This window comes from Schistocerca nitens, chromosome 8 (assembly GCF_023898315.1).
Source record: "Schistocerca nitens isolate TAMUIC-IGC-003100 chromosome 8, iqSchNite1.1, whole genome shotgun sequence".
NCBI classification, from domain to species: Eukaryota; Metazoa; Arthropoda; class Insecta; order Orthoptera; family Acrididae; genus Schistocerca; species Schistocerca nitens.
Genome location: NC_064621.1, coordinates 330,207,630 through 330,227,738, shown reverse-complemented (window position 1 = coordinate 330,227,738; position 20,109 = coordinate 330,207,630). Strand labels below are relative to the sequence as shown.

The window sequence follows — 20,109 nt, the reverse complement described above, 5'->3', positions numbered from 1 at the left end:
CCAACCACAACATTTCAAGCCGTGTTTTGGGCGTTCCTGTGATCATGGGTTCTTTCAGACAGACGAATGTGCAGGGAGGCAGCGGACTGTGCGTACGCCAGATCTGGAGGACCGTGCTGCCTCTCGACCGTTTCCATCTGCTTGGTCGTACACAAACACCATCTAGGCTTGCTCCCGACATGAATACCGGACCATTCTGCTGCTTAAAGTACGCTGCGTCAATCACACCGACTGCAACACACAAGGAACACACGGCACGTGGCCAGAGAAATTTTCATTCGTGGACGCCATTTACCGTGGCAATGATACATTTCCGGACACAGGTTCATAGGACCTTTGTTCCTCCATTTCCAGTCAGGAATATGTCTCTGCATTTTGTCGATTTTATTAATGTTCATCCTGGAAATGTGCGAAACCACACTCTCTCCTCGGAGTTCCGAAAATAGTTTTAGCTATTTTCCAGACAGATACAGCAAAGAAGTACACATTTTTTAAATGCTACATTATTTTATCCTAACATTTAGTTGGTATATTTAAAAGCAATTGTGCACAAATCAATTTAAATCAAATTTGTTACTAATTTTAATAAATTGTGGAAGTGAAGAATTACAGGATCCGTTGGATGGAACGCACAGTCTAATTACTACAGAATATGGACTGAGAGTAAATCGAAGAAAGACAAAAGTAATGAGACGTAGCAAAAATTAGACCTGTGAGAAACTTAACATTAGGAGTGGTGATCTCGAAGCAGATCAGGTTTAGAAAAAATTCACGACATCAAAAGAAGACTAGCATTGGCAAAGGGACATTCTTGGCCAAGAGAAGTCTACTAGTATCAAAGATATGCCTTAATTTGAGGAAGAAATTTCTGAGAATTTCCGTTTGGAGCATAGTATTGTATGGTAGTGAAACATGGCCTGTGGGAAAATCGAAACAGAAGAGAATCAAAGCATTTGAGACGTGGTGAAACAGAAGAATGTTGAAAATTAGGAGGTGTGCAAGGTAAGGAAAGAGAGGAGATTCTCCGCAGAATCGGCGAGTAAATGCATATATGGAAAATGCTGAGCTGTTCCCGTAGCGACAGCAACCGCCTCGAAGTACTGACGAGTTGTTGCGTTATAAATGAGTAAGAAATCGAACGGAATTCCACCGGATACTACAGGTCTTCTGTGTCTAAATACTCAGAAAATATCCCCGACAAATCTGCAAATTTTTGTAGGTGGAGGGGGAATGTATTTAATCCTGTACATAAGGAGCCCTCAATGATTAACGCAATGCATTTCTTTCCTGAAAGCAGGTTGATTTTACTCAGGTTTCCAATAACCGTATCATTCTCCACTCTTTTGGGTATAAAACCCTATTTTCCAACATAATCTCCGTTCAATGCGACGGTCTTTCGCCACCTTATTGAGAGGGCCTTATGCCTGCATGGTACCACTGTATTGGTCGACGTCAAACTCTTGTTGCATCCGCAACCTCCCAATTATCCACGTACCGTTTCCCGCGGAGTGCATCCTTCTTTGGGCCAAACAAATGGAAGTCGAAAGGTGCGGATCGTACAGGTTTCCGCGCCCTTATTGCGATGATGACAGACGCCTCGCCCAACGACTCATCGTGCTTTTGTTCACTGACAGGCATCCGTAGACATTCAGCATGCGCCTATGAATATTTGTGATGCTCTGAATTTCCGCAAAAAGCCACTCAAAGACAGCTCTCTGCTTGGAGCGCACCTTCGTTACAGACGCTATTTTGAAGGTTACGTTTAGGACCGCCACCTATCGGAACTTCATGAAACTATAGGGGATGAGGCGGGAATATTTAAAGATGTCCCACAGTAAATTTCGCATTTTTTCAACAGAAACTGGCCTACAAAAAAAAAGTGTTGGATTACTTATTGAACGACCTTCGTATAACGGAATGTTCAAATTAAAGGCCGACTTTGTTACGCGGCAAATTTCACCGCTCTCGCGTATACCTGCATCAAAAGTTCTGCGGATCAACTGTTCATTCGAACGTGTGCCCTCTGCATTTGATGGGAATGGACGAATGACTGACGACTGATAGTAGTAAAACCGTGAACCTTCATGTTCTCGCAGCGTATTACTTGATTCGTAAAAATACGGAAATTAGTTCGTAACCAAATAATGTCGGCTGCTAGTATTTCGGCTATAAAACGTCCAGCTATTTTCGGAGCGAATCGGAAAAACTGTCGATAAAGCACTACCGTCAACCTTCCACGCCGATACGGCGAGAAAAGTGAGTGTGCGTAGTGTGTACACGGAAAAATATAGTGGAAGAAATGTCAGACGTGCAGCAGAGATATATTCCATCGTGGCATCCTCTATGAAGGAAGTCGTGTCACAAATTCTGGTCGACAGGGTTCAGTGTCGTTGTCTGTGAGAGTTAGCTATTACCGGTGCTAGATTCCACATTTTGTCCACGATTAATTAAATAATTCATTAAACGTGTTTCAGTAGCTTCCATGTAAACTGAATCCAAGGAGTATGAAACATGTATTGGAATCTAGGCGCTCTCATAGCTCACAGTGTGGCCTGTTTGGATGCTGTGTTCTGCCATAGCAGATTTATCAGGCTGCAGCGGGGGAGCATAGCATCGACGTCTCACGCAACGTTCTTGAACTTCGTGTACAGTATGTCCTACATGCGACAGTCCACACTGACAGACAATCTTAGACATTCTGAATTCCATAACATCCCTGAATTCCATAGAACTAGGTCAAGATTTTAACATCTGTTTCATCCTTCTGGGATTCAGTTTTTAAGGAAGTCATTAAAGTACCCGAGAAACTAAAATTGGTCACCAAGAAGTAGATCCCGTGAAGGAATTCTGCTACCTGGGAAACAAAATAAAACTTGACTGGACGAAGCAAGGAGGACATAAAAAGCAGACCGGCATAGGAAAATAAGGCATTCGTGGCCAAAAGAAGTGTACTAGCATCAAACATAGTTCTCAATCTCAGGAAGAAATTTATGAGAATGTACATTTCAGCACAGCATTGTATGGAAGTGAAACATGGACTATGAGAAAACTGGAAAAGAATAGGATCGAAGCATTTTAGGTGTGATGCCAATGAATGATGTTGAAAGTTAGACAAAGAGAAGAAATAAGGAAGCTCTTCACACACTCGATGAGGTAAGGAACATACGGAGAACACTGAGGGACAAGATGATAGAACAACTTCCTTGATACCTGAGGGAGCTGTAAAGAGTAATAGTTATTTAAATAAAAAATTTCTAAATATTAGACATTTTTAAATGGACTAAAAAGTATGAAATAACTTCTTAAGCCTCACACTGATTCCGAGCCCCATGCAGGTAGTCCTGAAAACTTCTGTATTTTCGATAGCTGTGGCAATATTTCCAAATTTTAAAACAAAAAACTTAGGTGCATACAATAGATAACTGATGCATGACTAGTTCACCTAAGTTACTAACAATTTTATTGCACCACAAATATGACCTGTTGTGCAATTTTTCTCAATGACATCTACTCTTTACACCTCTTACTATTGTCTACTGTATGCCACCCACGTTTTTCATCTTAAATTTTACAAGTATTATCATAGCTATTAAAAATTCACAAGGACAAATTTTCAGGACTGTCTGTATGGGGTTAGGAATCTTTATGAGACAAGGAGAAATTATTTTATACTGTTAAGTCCGTTTTTAAAAATGTCTGATGTTAAAAGGTTTTTTATTTAGGTAATTATTTGGTGATTTTGAGTATTGTGTGTGTGGAATTTTTCAGTCGATTCCCAACATTTTTATGAGATTACAACAGAGAAATGTTGTAAATTTCACGTTTATTTCAATTTCTCATCACCTGGGCCAATCAATACCTCGCTTCCTTCTACGTGTATCTTGCAAAAAGACCATGAACGTAAAAATTAGAGATATTCGAGTTCTCACAGAGGCTATTCTGCCGTTGTTAGTGTACAAAGTACCCGTGCCATACACCACACCAGAAAGTGGGTTAATATTGCAATGTCATCCAGTTCTGGGTTATGTTGGAAGTTTCAAGTCTCTAGCTCATACGGAAGTTAGATTAAATCAATTGCCAAATTCTGTACTGAACAGACAGACAGTAATGCGAACAAAAAAAAAATGTGTTAAAACTGTAGAGGAAGACAGAGATTGGAATATATCCAAAAAAATAATTGGGTATGTTGGGTGCAAGTGGGGTATGTTGGGTGCAAGTGCTGCTCTGACTTAAAGAGGTTGGCACAGGAGAGGAAGCTCTGGTATGCCACAGCAAACCATTCAGAGGTCTAATTCCTCTACTCCCCCAAAAAATATAAATCAGGTACATACATACACACACAAGCAGAGTGTATGTGTGCATGTACAGGATACCCTCCCAAACCAGTGGGTCGATGTCAACTAAATCTGGCACAGAAGTGGCAGGCCTCATGGGTATGAGCACTATGGTGTTTATAGCCTCCTAGCAACTGTTTTTTCCAGCCCCTGACGTCTAGGCTACCCTGTATGACAGGGATGCTGTGTGGGAACAGTATCAGCCTGCCAAATCAACCTGCTTTGCAGGGAAGCCTACATCTCTGGAGCAAGAAACAGTTTTCCTGGCCTCAACAAGTAGGCTACCCTGCAAGACAGGCATGCCCTGTTGGAGAGGTATCAGTATTTTTTATCGACCTGCTTTGTATGGCACCTGTTTGTCAGGTACAAATAAATGATTTTCATGCCCCCAATGTGTAGCCTGTATTGCTCGTTGTGGGAGCAGTATTGTCTGGGGCTACACGTGCGGATGATCATGGCTGGTGACAGGTTGAGATGGATGGAAGAGGAGAAGGACAGAGTGAGGGGGAGGAGGAAACAGAGAGTGGGGAGGAAGAGAGATGCACGAGGCAGATCGAAGTTGTAGAGGGTTAGTGGCCAAGTGGAAAAAATTAGGGGGAGGGGGAGATGGAAAGAGAGAGGAGAAGGATGTGGTCAGAGGGAGATATGGTCAGAGAGAGGGGATGGAGGAAATGGACAAAGAGAGGGGCAGGAGGAGATGAAGATACAGAGAGAGGAGCAGACAGGCACATAATGGGACGAAGAGATGGGCACAGAGAAGTGGAGGAGGAGGTGTGCTGAGTATATGTGGCGAAAGTATACGCGGGCGAATCCGCAGAGAATAGATCAGTATAAAATAAAACAATGGTGAATCGGGTGCTACGGGTCCTGTGTGACCTTAAACCGGGTTTAACAGTTCGACCAAAAGTTTTATGTTTGCGCCTAGTCTTACGCACACCTGCCCGCTAGAATTAGCGTATATCTTGTTGACAGCAGAAGTCGCACCGGCTAATGGCATTACACGGGAGCGTCTGCAGCGTTGCGTTCTGTGTAGGGGCCAATGTCTGCAGAGGCGGGCAGCCACAGCAGAGCAGCACACAGCAGGCGGCACGCCACGGCGACCGCACAGTGTGCGCCTGCGGTTGGCAGCACTGCGCGGAGGCGCGTAACGGCGAACTGCAGCTGCGTGGCAGCGCCAGAACACGTGCGTAGGAGCAGTGCGAAACGAAGCGAGCTTCGCAAAAAGCGCAGCGTTCTGGGAGGGTCCCCGCGGCGGCTCGTTAGCACGCGCCCACAGTTGCGGTTCCGACCGACCGAGGAAATTACAAAAATTAAAAAAAAAAAGGCCAGAAAGGTGTACAGGTCTGTGCCGCACGGCAGACTGGGCTGCGCTGAAAAACAATGACCTGTTGTCGAGCCGAGGCCGAAAGAGGCGGCAGCTGGAGCGGCTCGCTACAGTTTAAAACCGAATCCGCATCCCTGCGATTTCATAAACGCTCGACGGGGTTCATCAGCGAAATTTTTACGGCCCGATTGTTTCGCATCCGCGTGGGAAGCGTAGAGGTTACCAAAAAGCTCAGCCACCTGTTCCGTTTCACACAGCCCACATCGCTTAGCGATGAAAAGCAGACCCTTCTGTACTTGTCGTGACATCCGCTACGACTACTAAGTTTGATAAAGGTGAATTCTGTTCAGTGATATCAAGACCTGTGTGATAGCTCCACAGAAACATACATTTTCTCCTACTTCCCGATCCTAGTCGCGAACTGTACGTGAGAACGAGGATGGTTGATAGGACTCTGTGTGAGCACGTGTATCTCTCTAATTTTACCTTCATGGTCTTTTTTGCGAGAAATATATACGAGGAAGCAATATATCGGTTAACTATTTAGGAACGTACGCTCTTGAAATTTTCACAGTACACCACACCGTGATCTTTTAGCATCTTACTGGCACTTTCCTGCATTATAAACAAAATATTGACGAAATGCACCGATCTTCTCTTTTTCCTCCATCAATGCTACCTGGTAAAGGTCTCAGACTGGGGAACTATATTCAACTATGGGTCGAACGTGGGTTTTGTTAACACATCTTTTTCGTAGGGGACTACACTTCCTGATAATTTTTCCAATGTGTTTGCCTTGCATTTAATTTGCGTCACAGGACAGCTTTTCCGGAAACAGTGCCGCAACATATGCATATCAGTAATAAGACTCCTATTTTGTCAGAATACTTAATTTACAACGATAGAAATGATACGCCACAGTATTGGTGCAGCCTTGCTAATCTCTCTCTCCTGATTCGTATCTGCATGCATTATAGCTGTGGGATGTTGTAAGCACGCTGGGTGATGGGAAGGGCATGGACACACTAGAAGCCATAAGAGAGCCACTCTCCTCAGTGATAGATCCTAGAAAAGCCGTAGGGGGAGGACAGAGGGTCAATGCCCACCAGGCGGTAGTTTTTATTGTACTGAACCGCAGCGGGACATCAGGCCATTGTATAGATACGCAGACAGCATGTCGTGTAGAGAAAATGGCTGGCGAAGACTTTTTACGACCACGAATTTTGAGTGAAGAGATTCGCCTACCAAGAAAGCCATTACTTAAGAGGAAAGAGGCAAGTGTTTTATAAGGAGCAGTTTGATCGTTGGCGTTCGGAAGTTCTAGAACTGAGCCAATCAAACTTCACTGAGAGACGAAAAGCGCAGCACTGCAAGGTTTTCTTTTAATTGACATTCGATGGGAAGTCAGACAGAGACAAACATGCTGAGTCTCTGCCCTGGCGAGGGCTGTTGGTTTCACCAATGATCGATTCTGCAGCCGCTTCAGCTACCACCTGTAATGTTATGGTGAAATCATGTTGCAACTGTGAGGCGAGGTATAGGGAACTTAGAGTCACTGTTACGTAATCCAATTACTTCAAGCTTGATTCTGAAGACTTACATTTTTACAGTAATGAACAGTTTGCTTTCACATTCGACGATAGGTGCGACGCGTTTCCTCCTGCGTTATTATCTATTCCCGTCAACCTTACGACAATCAAAAGACATTCCGCAATTACAATTAATTTTGTGCACCATTATTAGTAACTTCCCCCTCCCCCACCCCACCCAACCATCTCTTTCACTTGCGTCAAGGAATTAAAGTTGGCACATGTATTTCTTTATTCATCCATGACCTTATCATGTTTATGTTACCACAGTATGCCACTTGCCTAGTAATCGTTTCTATTGTGGCAAGTCAAAGCCATTACAACCATTGTTTCATTTAATAGTCATAAGTTCCCCCATTCACAATTTTGGAGGGTAAATTTTCATATTATGCTTATTGACGCGTCCCGTTATTCGTCTGCATTTTCAGGTCTGTTCTCCATCACATATTTAATCGACGCCTGCCAGGATTGAGATCAATAAGCTAGAAAGTCCGTTCCATAAATCCCAGTGCCCACTCACACTCGATCTTTTTGAGCTTCACAGCTGATTGATATTAATATTAATGATTGATGAGGAGCACTAAAGCTGTATTGGCGAAACACAGATGAAGGGCAACAGGCAGCCTCCATATCCCTAGCCGGCCGGTGTCGCCGAGCGGTTCTAGGCGCTTCAGTCTGGAACCGCGCGACCGCTACGGTCGCAGATTCGAATCCTGCCTCGTGCATGGATGTGTGATGTCCTTAGGTTTAAGTAGTTCTAAGTTCTAGGGGACTGATGACCTCAGATGTTAAGTCCCATAGTGCTCAGAGCCATTTGAACCAATCCATATCCCCAGATATGCGGAAAGCGTTTGACATGATGCCCCACTGCATACTGTTCACGAAGGTACGAGCATTCGGATTAGGTTCCCAATTATGTGAGTGACTCGAAGACTTCTTAAGTAATAGAACGTTGTCCTCGACAGAGAAAAATGACCCAGGGAAATGTGGTAGAGCCGCTCTTATTCTGTGTGTATATAAAGGAGCTGAGGGGCAGAGCTAGAAGCAAACTGCGGCTGTTTGCTGATGATGCTGCGGTGTACGGGAAGCTGTCGTCGTTGAGTGGCTGTAGGAGGATACAAAGTTTCTAGTTGGAGCGATCAATGACGCCATTCTCTACAGGTAGAAAATATGCATTAATGGAGATGAGTACGAAAAACAATCCAGCATTAGCAGCGGACTGCTTTAAACAGTCATGTCGATTACGTATCTAGGCATGACGTTCCAGAGCAATATGAAATGGTTCAAATGGCTCTGAGCACTATGGGACTCAACTGCTGTGGTCATAAGTCCCCTAGAACTTAGAACAACTTAAACCTAACTAACCTAAGGACAGCACACAACACCCAGCCATCACGAGGCAGAGAAAATCCCTGACCCCGCCGGGAATCGAACCCAGGCGTGGGAAGCGAGAACGCTACCGCACGACCACGAGATGCGGGCCCAATATGAAATGGAACGAGCACGTGAGTTCCTTAACGAGGAAGGTGAATGGTCGACTTCTGTTTATTGGAAGAATTTTAGGGAACTATAGCTCATCTATAAAAGAGACCGCGTACAGAACACTTTTGCGACCCATTCGTGAGTATTGCTCGAGTGTTTGGGATCCCCAGCGGACTCAACACGCAAGTATTACAGAGATGCTGCGTGACCTCAAACGGAAATCCTTGGAGGGGAGAGGATGATTTTTTAGCAAAACACTATTGAGAAAAGTTGGAGAACCGGCATTTGTAGTTGGCGGCAGAATGATCCTGCTGCCACCAATGCCGCCAACATACATGTCGCGTAAGGATCACGAAGACGAGATAAGAGAAATTAGGCTTCGAACGGAGGCATTTAGGAGTAGCGGCTTTTACCTCGCTCTATCTGGAACAGGAAACCCTCTGGCAGGAACTTACATGTGATATGCAGAGTTTCCATATAGATGTATAAAAGGAAATGGCTTGTAGTGGTACGGGGTACCCTGTGCTATGTACTATATGGTGGCTTGCGGAGTATGTATGCAGATGTAGATGTCTCTGAAACGGTTTCGTTCGTTAAAAGATCATCCCGTTGCTTCTAGTTCAATAAAATAGGAAATCAAAGGAAAAACTAAAAATTAATCGTCACCGAGCTGTGTCAATGCCATGACTTAAGAAGTCTAGCTTATTATCTAACAGAAATGCCAAGATCTGGCAGTGACGATCATATAAACATTGTGCAGATTCCTTGGCAGAAGCAGTAACTGCATGCGACACGGCATGTTGTGTGAACTATGACCTCTTGCTTCTGTCTTTGCTATGATCAGAAGATGTAGCCGTTTCAGTTTAAATTGCTCTGACCCGTACTCTTAAAAACTTCATAAACGTTACAGTGTCCAGTGACCTTTCGGCAGCCGTAAGACACACTTATTTTACTGTATTTATGTTGAAGATCAACTGCCGATTCCTGATCCCAAGGAACTAATGCTATAAAGTGATAATAATTCATGCCATCTATACTAGCGGACAATGATCTGTTGATTTTTGTCAATCACAGTTTACGTATTTTTACGTAGACTTTTCCGACCGCTGCACTATCTCTTCCCATTCGTTCCTCGCAAGATGTTTTAAGTGAAAGTAAAATAATCTTGAAAATTGTAATTATTCTAGCTAACTATAGTAAAGGATAATAACCATTTGTTTTCTGCAAATAAAGCGATTATAATAATTCCTGCCGCGTCAGTTCGCCAATTGTCCCCTTTGTTTCGGAAGCTTTACACACTTCGTCAGAAGATAGGTAGTAAATGCCTTCCGAAAAGCCATGTTCTCACTACGAATTGACAAACCAAAAAACCCAAGCAGTTTCTATTGCATCGACACGCCGCGAAATTCTGAGTTTATATCAGTTTTTTGCTGATTCGTTAACACAAGACTGATGATTCCTTGCATACCCTTTTCTCGATAGTGGAACTGTATTTTTCCCTTCGGTCCTCGAAGGAGGTCTGTGCAAGTTAATTGTATTTGTATCCTGTATCATAGCTAGATTTTGTTTTACTCCTCCGCAGTGCTTTAAACTTGTGTATAATGGTGCAAATAAAGCGATTATAATAATTCCTGCCGCGTCAGTTCGCCAATTGTCCCCTTTGTTTCGGAAGCTTTACACACTTCGTCAGAAGATAGGTAGTAAATGCCTTCCGAAAAGACATGTCCTCACTACGAATTGACAAACCAAAAAACCCAAGCAGTTTCTATTGCATCGACACGCTGCGAAATTCTGAGTTTATATCAGTTTTTTTCTGATTCGTTAACACAAGACTGATGATTCCTTGCATACCCTTTTCTCGATAGTGGAACTGTATTTTTCCCTTCGGTCCTCGAAGGAGGTCTGTGCAAGTTAATTGTATTTGTATCCTGTATCATAGCTAGATTTTGTTTTACTCCTCCGCAGTGCTTTAAACTTGTGTATAATGGTGCACGGACTAGTAAAAATAACAAAAACAAAAGAGAAATCACTGAACTTCCCTTTATTTACTATTTTGTTCCCACCGCAGCGTAAATCTGATAGCTCCAATAGCTAGTGCTCAAGGTGTGTGTGTGTATGTTTTTCGATACCAACTTCGTTATTCTATTATTGCGGTGCTCGAAGAGCGATGGAAAACCACGGAGACTAACATCATTTCTCTCGCACTTCGCTACTCTCTCCCTGTGCAGCGGAACAAATGCAGCCAAACTCTTAACTGCTGGGCCAGAACAATTAAATTCAAATTTTTGCTGGAACCGTGCGTGTACGCGGATCGCTCTAATTAATTGGGAGCTGTTTTGTTTCCGGTGCGGCGCAGATGTGACAGGCGCAGGCAGACGTGCGTGCCTATGTATGTGTGTGCGTGTGTGTGTCAGCGCCGCTGCGGGGATCGAAGCGGCGACCACAGAGCCGACGGTCCCAAAAATATGTGCAGCCACGCGGGCCCACCTGGACCTCGCTAATGAGGAGCGTACGCAGGGATAACAACCGCTCTTTAAAACTAAATTAACAATTTGTGGCAAAACTGCTGGTGTACGTAAACCGCGAATGTAAACGTTCCCGAAAATGAAGCACCCATTTTTCAGTCTGTCGGTCTGACGCTCAAATGAAAAGCTCCACCTCGTGAATTTTCACAGACAGCAGTCACTATCAGGGAGTTCCCACACGGGAACGAACGGTTACTTTATGCAAAGTACCACTCTACTGCACTGTGTATATTTAGATCTACAGAGTTTCAGAATCCTTTATTATCTCATGCAACGTAACCCAGCCATTCACGAGCGCTATATACGTCCATATGTCAGGGACGTTCAAAAAGTTTCCGTTTGACGGCATTGCTGCAGTGTATATGAAGTGCAGCTAGACTCCGGTGCGGGTATATAAGCACCGACACGTAGGCAGAGGATCAGTACGGCATTCGTGTCTTTCCGACGTGCGTGCGGTAAACGCGGAAACGTGAACTATGGCGACTACAGATAGGCAAACTCGTTCATCCTTCGGAACTAGTTCACTGGTGATCGCACTTTTTTGGGAACCGTTCATTTTTACTAGTTCACCGTTCACTGTGCTTGGTATGTAACACTCTCATCCCGCACAGGCCATGAAGGCTCAAAGGTACCGACTGGCCGCCGTGTCATCCTCAGCCCACAGGCGTCACTGAATGGGGGTATGGAGGGGCATGTGGTCAGCACACCGCTCTCCCGGCCGTATGTCAGTTTCCGAATGGTTCTTATGAAAAATGGAAAATTACTAGCATAGGTGACTGAAGATGGAAGGTGCAAAGAGGGGGCACTTGCCTCCCCTTTTTTTCTAGAGTACAGAGTTTTTATTCATAACAGAATTCTCACGCACTTGTAATTTTCGTGATACTGCAAAACATCTCATTTAGCCAACTGTAGCATTATGTGACTGATCAAATGGTTCAAATGGCTCTGAGCACTATGGGACAACATCTGTGGTCATCAGTCCCCTAGAACTTAGAACTACTTAAACCTAACTAACCTAAAGACATCACACAACACCCAGCCATCACGAGGCAGAGAAAATCCCTGACCCCGCCGGGAATCGATCCCGGGAACCCGGGCGTGGGAAGCGAGAACGCTACCGCACGACCACGAGATGCGGGCAGGCAGTGAAGAAATCGTAGAGTAAATATATCTGGAGTGAGCACTCACATGCGCAGAACAGATTTTGTGTTGTCAACATACATTGCCGGCCTGGTCACGTGATCTCGGAACGTCGTGCGTGTGTTCGTATAGAATGTCACTACATCCCTAGTACAGACGGATTCTTTTCGTACGTGTCGTGTATTATTTATATATGTTGCGAAGACATTTTAACAGTATCCATTTGATACCGGGAATAAACCAGCTACGTAACTTTTAAGGGCAAGTGATATTACATTCAGCTTCTTTGCGATAGGTGTCATAGTTCAGATGCACTCGATTTTTGGTAGTTTTTGGTGTGATACCGCACTTTATAGTATTACAAAGCCTGAAGTACATTTTTGCAGTGACAGTCCTGCAAAACGACTTGACAGTACGTTAGTACTTTCGCAAGTGTCCGGAAAACACCGAATTTACCACACATTAGCGATTATATCCCTGCTAATTCGTCCTTTTTTCTTGTATTTCTGCGTATTTATTTTCTCGTTTTTGCGACCTAAAGCACAATTTTTCTTACTGCTGGCACTTTGAGGTATTTATTTAACGCATTTTAAGTACTTGCTCCCAGTTCATTAAATAAATAGTAGACGGAGTAATCTATATACATAATTGACAAGTCACTGATAAATGCATGGAGGATAGTATTTACTGAAACAACTAACCTTTCCCTTTCCTGTTCCACTAGCAAATTTACGAAAGGAAGCGATTGTTTGTAAGCTTTTGTACGAGCCGTAATATCTATTATATAGTCATAAAATCGTAGAAAAATAGGTCTACAGAATCAAGTCTTAATTATAATGCCTCTCGAAATTTTTAAACGTATACAGTGTCTCTTACTAAAATGAAAACTATAATTAGAGCTATATGGAATGTACCCATGAAAAGTTACTATCCTTCCTTTCACATATTTTTCTTTCCATCCGTAGCAACAACGTAATTCACCATCGCTATTACACTATCAACAAACGGTGAAACACAACAAAAACTCTTGGTATTATAAACTTCAAACGCTGCAGAAAGCATTGTGCATGCTCTGTTGCCTGTGTCTATGTGCCTGTGGTTCTGTCAGTGTGATCATGTGATGTATCTGACCCCAGGAATGTGTCAATAAAGTTTCCCCTTCCTGGGACAATGAATTCACGGTGTTCTTATTTCAATTTCCAGGAGTGTATTTCGTTTTCATTTTTTAAAGTTTATTCTTTCATTTCCTTTGCCTATTAAATTCCAGCTCACAAAAATTGGTGAATAAGCAGTTTCCATGTACTGATGACAGATGTTTTCAGACTCACCTCCAGTTGGGAGTGCAGTGGCACCACGCCGTGGTCCTGGGCGAACACAGTGAGCCAGTAGCGCGGTTTGCTCTCCACGTCCAGCGGCGCCGTCGTACGGATGTTTCCTGCAAGCAAACAGAACGAGTCAATCAAGTTGAAAACGACTCTCAGCGTCTGAGTTTGTGATTCCGTCTGAATGAACGTCAAAGGCTGCCAGGTATCAGTTCAGCTAACTCATGTTGGTCACTACTGCTTGGTCGCAGACTGAAAAAGATATGTTTCGCAACTTTGTGGTTGTGGCCGTTTTGCGCTGCAACTCTGTAAATATCAAAGTATTCGTCTGTAAATTAAACGCGATCTTCCTGCAGCAGTGTTCGTATTTAATTTCCACGACACGCTTCACCTTTTACATGAAAGGCATCTACATACGTTTACCGCAAGCCGTCATATAGTGCATTGCAGAGAATGCATAATGTTCGCCCACTCTTTTTCGTATAAAAGTCCCCTACATTTATGCAACGGTTTTTCTCGAGAACTACTTTTTTTTATTTTTTCCCCTCAAAGCTTCCCAGTCTTTGTCCCCAGAGAATTTCTTCAGTGGATTTCAATTTAGTTGTTGCTTGCCCTGACAAACTGTAAGTGATAGTGGTTTCAGTAGCACCCTGCTCTTATGGACTATAGACGACCATGTTCCTCAGGTTCAAAGAAAGGTTCTTTTAGTGTCGTGGTTTAAGTGGTTCAAATGGCTCTGAGCACTATGGGACTTGAGGTAATCAGTCCCCTAGAACTTAGAACTACTTAAACCTAACTAACCGAAGGACATCACACACATCCATGCCCGAGGCAGGATTCGAACCTGCGACCGTAGTAGTCGCGCGGTTCAAGACTGTAGCGCCTAGAACCGCTCGGCCACACCGGCTGGCTATGTCGTGGTTCATAATTCTCATTTGTATTCACTATGAAGCATGATAGGTTACTTACAGTAAATATTATAAGACCCTCTCCCTATACTACTATCCCGTCTGGTCCACTATGACAGTCCCTCGTCGCACACCGTAATGTAAGATATCTTTTACCTTAATGCAAGTTTCTAACTCACTTTGATTACTACTTCAACTTTGTAGTACTGATTGTTACTTATATGAGGGCTATTTTTTATCATGGTCCAATAAGTCGCGAAATTAAAACAACAGCGAAAATCTAGTAAAGCTTTGCACAGAAGCGTTGCAGGGTGTCTAACTTTTCAGTTCTAAGTGCGCAGATGCTTAGATCAATAGATTTACGGTGCAAGTGTAAAGGGTAGGCTGTCGTATGATTTATTCTTGCTGAGGCGTTGCGCCACCTTTCATGTAGCCCGTGTAACATAACTGTCATGCGTGACACCGAAGAACCGAGTAAGGGGGTATAGTTGTGGGACACTGCACTCGTTTTCAGGACGACGACGTTTCAAATCCGCGTACGGCGATAGACATTAAGGTTTACCATGATTTCCCTAAATCGCTCTAGGTAAGTGTCAGCAAGGTTCCTTTGGAAGGACACGGCCGATTTCCTTCCCCAAAGTTGAAATAACCCCAGCCTTTGCTCTGCCCCTACTGACCTCGGAGTCGGAAAGATGTTAAAACCTAATCTTCCTTCCTATACCTTTCTGTCGCAGCAAAATGCAGCAGTGGTGCAAGAACGTTGAAGCAGGATGTATAGACGTTCATGATGCAGGCAGTGAGGGAAGGAAGCGAGTGTCAATAGTCTTGTTCTGCGAGTGGATCAGGCGATTCGAGAAAATCGTCTTTGAATCCAGAAGAACCGAGAAGGGATGGTGTCATTGGGAATTTCCTTTCTTCATGACAATCCTCGTCGGCACACTGCAGCTGCAACAAAGACGCCAGACACTCCAGCAGGATTTTCAGTGAGAAGTGTTTGAATATCCACCAAATGGTCCGGACTTGGCTACATGTGGTCTCCATCTCTTTGCTCACACGAATTGTTGTCTACGAGGGCAGCATTTTGGCACGACAACGAACTGCAGACCAACGTAGAAAATTTGCGGAAAGCAACAGCGGCTGCCTCTTATGACTAGGGTATTGCAAACATGGTAGTACGCTACGAAAAATGTTTAAGACGATGTAGAGACGTAGCTGGAAGTTACAAACAATACATTTTTGGTTTCATTGTGGTTTCCGTTTCGCGACCGATTGGATCTTAAAAAAATAGCGGTCATAATTATCAATCACATTTCATAGATATCTTTCACGGACACTGCTTCGTAGGGATATGGTTCATGTTGGTTCATGTAAGGCTCTGCCTGCTTGTATAGCGAGGGTACTGGATTACGAGATAGTAAGCTGACCGAACCTGGGATCTAATCCGTGTGTCATATTAACGACCATGCCTGGTACATTGGTGCCGGCCCGTGTGGTCGAGCGGTTCTAGGCACTTCAGTCTGGAACTGCGCGACCGCTACGGTCGCAGGTTCGAATCCTGCCTCGGGCATGGATGTGTGTGATGTCCTTAGGTTAGTTAGGTTTAAACAGTTCTAAATTGTAGGGTACTTATGACCTCAGATGTTAAGTCCCATAGTGCTCATTGCCATTTGAACCTGGTACATTGGTGACTCTGATTGTAGCTTTTAGGCGGTTTCCAATGCTCGTTTAGACAAAAGCTGGTCTTGTCACCTCTTTCCGCGTCAGACAACACTTTGCACAAACGGTTAAAATACGATCATACACAGATCAAAGCTTATGCAGTTCGCAGAGAGGGGCGCACACGATTTCTCTACCTCAGGCAAGTGACGGCTGCGGCGAGAGGAAGGGCATCCGGCAGCAAAGTTAAATAAAATAAAACTACCGAAACTTTGAGCACGGAGGAGCCCAGGGCAGCCGCTAAGGAAATGAAAGGAATAGTTGAAGACAGGTTCTGTCTGATAACGTTGAATCGCGGCGTAAAAAGTAATTATGTGCAATTCGAAGAAATATTACGCTAAGCTCATGACACACAGTAGTCTATTACATTCCACCATTACTGTCCATAATTTCACACTGAAACACTGTAGAGGGTGTCCCACAAACGTTTAGACAAACTTCGTGGGCTTGTAGAGGATGTCTTGTGAAAAAATTGAGCACAGGAATCGTCGGAAATATCATCCAACGACACTGCAGAGCGTCGAAGTTACAGGCCCTAGCGCCCGCAACAAAGCCACCCCTCTGACAGCAAACGTGACTTTTTTTCTTACTGACCATAAGCAGATCGTCTGTTTGTTGTTATTCAGTGTTTGTTTGTTATTCAGTGATCGCGTTGCCACGGTGGATGATGGTTTCGGACACGGACTTCCATCTGCAGTTAATTTTCGTCCTAAGTACCGAAGGACGTTGCATATTTTAGAAGGCTCAAGGAAAAAAATCAACTGTGGATGGAAACCAATGTCTGAAACTGTCATCCATGGAGGCAACAGAGCATCGTATTCATAGGACACAAGGCCTCTGCACACAGCAGGTAGTCCCATCTTCTACACTGGCGACAGTGGCAGTCAGTCGCGATCAACAAACAATGTTGCTAGACGGTCCGCCTGATGTCCGTCAGCTGACAAAGTTACGTCTGCTGCCGAAGGGATGAGGGCCTCGTGGCAGGCGCCGCCTACAATTTCGACGCTCTATAGCGTCGTTGGATGACATTTCCGGACACGGGTTTCTATCCGCGATTTGTTCCTAAATACACTTTCTAAAACCACAAAGCTTGTCGCAACATTCTGGGATACTCTGTAATCACGGTAGACAACCGCTTCCGTTGCAGTCATGTCGTAATGCTTTCCCACATTTCTGTCACAAACATGAGCTTCGGAAAACCGGTAACTATGCGTGAATACTAGGCATAATATGTTCACACTCTTCTAACGACAGCCGATGACGACTTTCGTACAAAAAATAACGGCACGCTGCTTATACGCTTCAACATATCAGAATTCGATGAATCTGTCTGAAGTTGTCATCTGCTACTGTGATAAGGAACCGACGAACAACACCGTCTACGAAATCATCCTGTTCACATAATTGCACGTTTGAACGCACATCAGTTTTCACAAAATCGTGACGTTTTCCTGACGCTCACAGTTGTTGCCTTCTCGACTTGCACGGGGTGGACATTTCGCCTATATTCTATTTTTGTGTCAGTGCACATAATACTCTCAACATAGGAACTATGGTAAACTTATGAATAGTCTTCACGGGTTTGCCGCCGAATGACGTTGTGCAAATTCCACAATATTTCCTCGGAGAAACTGTCTGACATCTTCAGGTGGCTGAACCTCGCTGGTGGCTAGGTAAGACTGACGGTATACAGACCACGACCGCGAAGAATGCGAAGGCGCGGTAATCTCACATGCGCAATGATTTGCAGGTAGATGGCGCCATAATCAAGCGCCCTCTTTTGAAAATCGCAGACCTGCCCTCCTGCGCGTGCGCTGTACGCTATATTAACCAACAATTGTAAGTAGGCTGTTTAGGTTTTTATGTTGGTAACGCCACGTACCAATCTGCACGAAAATAACTGACTCTGCTGTGTGCAGTCTGTGGCTGGTTTGCATTGTTGTAATATTTGCTATTGTATTGTTGAGTAGTTGGATGTGAACAGCATGTAGCGTTACGCAGTTGGGGGTGAGCCGCCAGCAGTGGTGGATGTGGGGAGAGAGAAGCCAGAGTTTTGAGATGTTACTATGGGCGGACGAGCTGGACGTGTGTCCGTCAGAAAGAAGGAAATTTGCCAAACTGGATGTCACAAATAATACACTATTAAGGTAAATACATTGTTTGTTCTCTATCAAAATCTTTCATTTGCTAGCTACGCCTATCAGCAGTTAGTGCCTTCAGTAGTTAGAATCTTTTATATAGCTAGCAGTATTGGCGCTCGCTGTATTGCAGTGGTTCGAGTAACGAAAATTTTGTGAGGTAAGTGATTCATCAAAGGTATAGGTTATTGTTAGTCAGGGCCATTCTTTTGTAGGGATTATTGAAAGTCAGACTGCGTTGCGCTAAAAATATTGTGTGTCAGTTTAGTGTTGATCAGAATAAGTAAAGAGAGAAATGCCTGAGTACGTTCAGTTTTGCTCAGCTGTTTGAAAATCAAATAACGTAAGAAGTTTACCAGCACAGTAATTTAGAATTTTTGTAAGGGGACGTTTCGCAGTGTCGCCAGACGTCATACACTAAAAAATTACTTTTTTCTAAGAACTTCCCAAAACATCAAGCACTTTGTTTTTGTAGTTCTTTTTGACGGTTATACGCGCATTTGTGTCATTACAGAACAGGTAGCAACTTGACACTCCTTTCTTCAGCTCTTCTAAACAAAACCGCACGAACAATTGGGAGGGCAGAGATGGCGAATGTTCAGTGAGATCGGAAACAATAACTACACGAGATGAACACTTAACTCGGTGACTGCCAAAAACAGTGCTTTAGCGCGCCTCACTGCATCGATGTTGCTGGTGTAACGACAAAGTAATTGTTACATAAGCTAAACGTGATGAGTGGGCTTTTGTTTACATTGGGATTGAACTTGCAATGAATACAGATCGTACTTTCTCTCATATCGCTTTCACTCGCATCGCGCGGGTCAAATGTCAGGTGATCGATCGAGGAGCGCTCGATAACCGTAGCGTGCTCTGCGACGCATTGTCGTGTGTATAAACTCGCCATCAGCAAAATAACACCACTTGGTCATCACAGTACGTCGTAGTTACAGCAGAACAGTCCGAATCAGCGGCGGGACGTTGCGGTGGCGCCATGTTTGGTGAGGGGAGCGCCGGATGAACACGCCTGGCGTTAATGAACAGCGGGCCGGCTCGACTGCTCTGTGCGCAGCCCCCGTGCCGCTTATTCAGTCCGGAGAGCGGAGTTTATTTCTGGAGTCGGCCTCCCCAGACACGAGGGCGCGTCCAGGATTCGTGCTCACTCCCCAGCCGGTCGGCTCAGGAGCTTTTGACAGCGCAATAGCGCTCGCCTTCTCATTATTACTGCGCGCTCGGTAATCTCAGTGCTTCGGCCAACGACAGTGACTCACTTCGGCTTTGAGATAGGCTCGACACATTAATTCAGTACGAAAGAGGGATGGGGTCTGAGAAACTTCGGTGCTGTGCTACTGTTATATACACTTACGTGTCGAAAAAAACTTTTTGTATTAATTTTCCTTTATTTAATCAAGCTTTTTTAGGCTATGAATCTGCACTGTCCGCAGGCACGACGCGCTTCTCATACCATTACACGTTGTGCTCTCTCCCTCTTTCTGGTTAGTGCGGTTACGAGGGGCGTTCAATTAGTAATGCAATACATTTTTTAGTCGGCCAATTTCTGTTGAAAAAAATGCGGATTTTATCTTGGGGCATAGTGGAATGTTCCCACTTCAGTCTCTATACTTTCATGA

General features: G+C 44.1%; 1 protein-coding gene across 1 annotated transcript in view; it reads right to left on the bottom strand.

The window, feature by feature from the left end:
- LOC126199552 (fat-like cadherin-related tumor suppressor homolog) overlaps positions 1-20,109 on the bottom strand; it is a 345,418-nt gene that overhangs the window by 286,455 nt on the left and 38,854 nt on the right. The window contains exon 2 of the mRNA XM_049936473.1: positions 13,723-13,829. Coding sequence (XP_049792430.1) covers positions 13,723-13,829 — 107 coding nt within the window. The remainder of the gene's footprint in view (positions 1-13,722; positions 13,830-20,109) is intronic.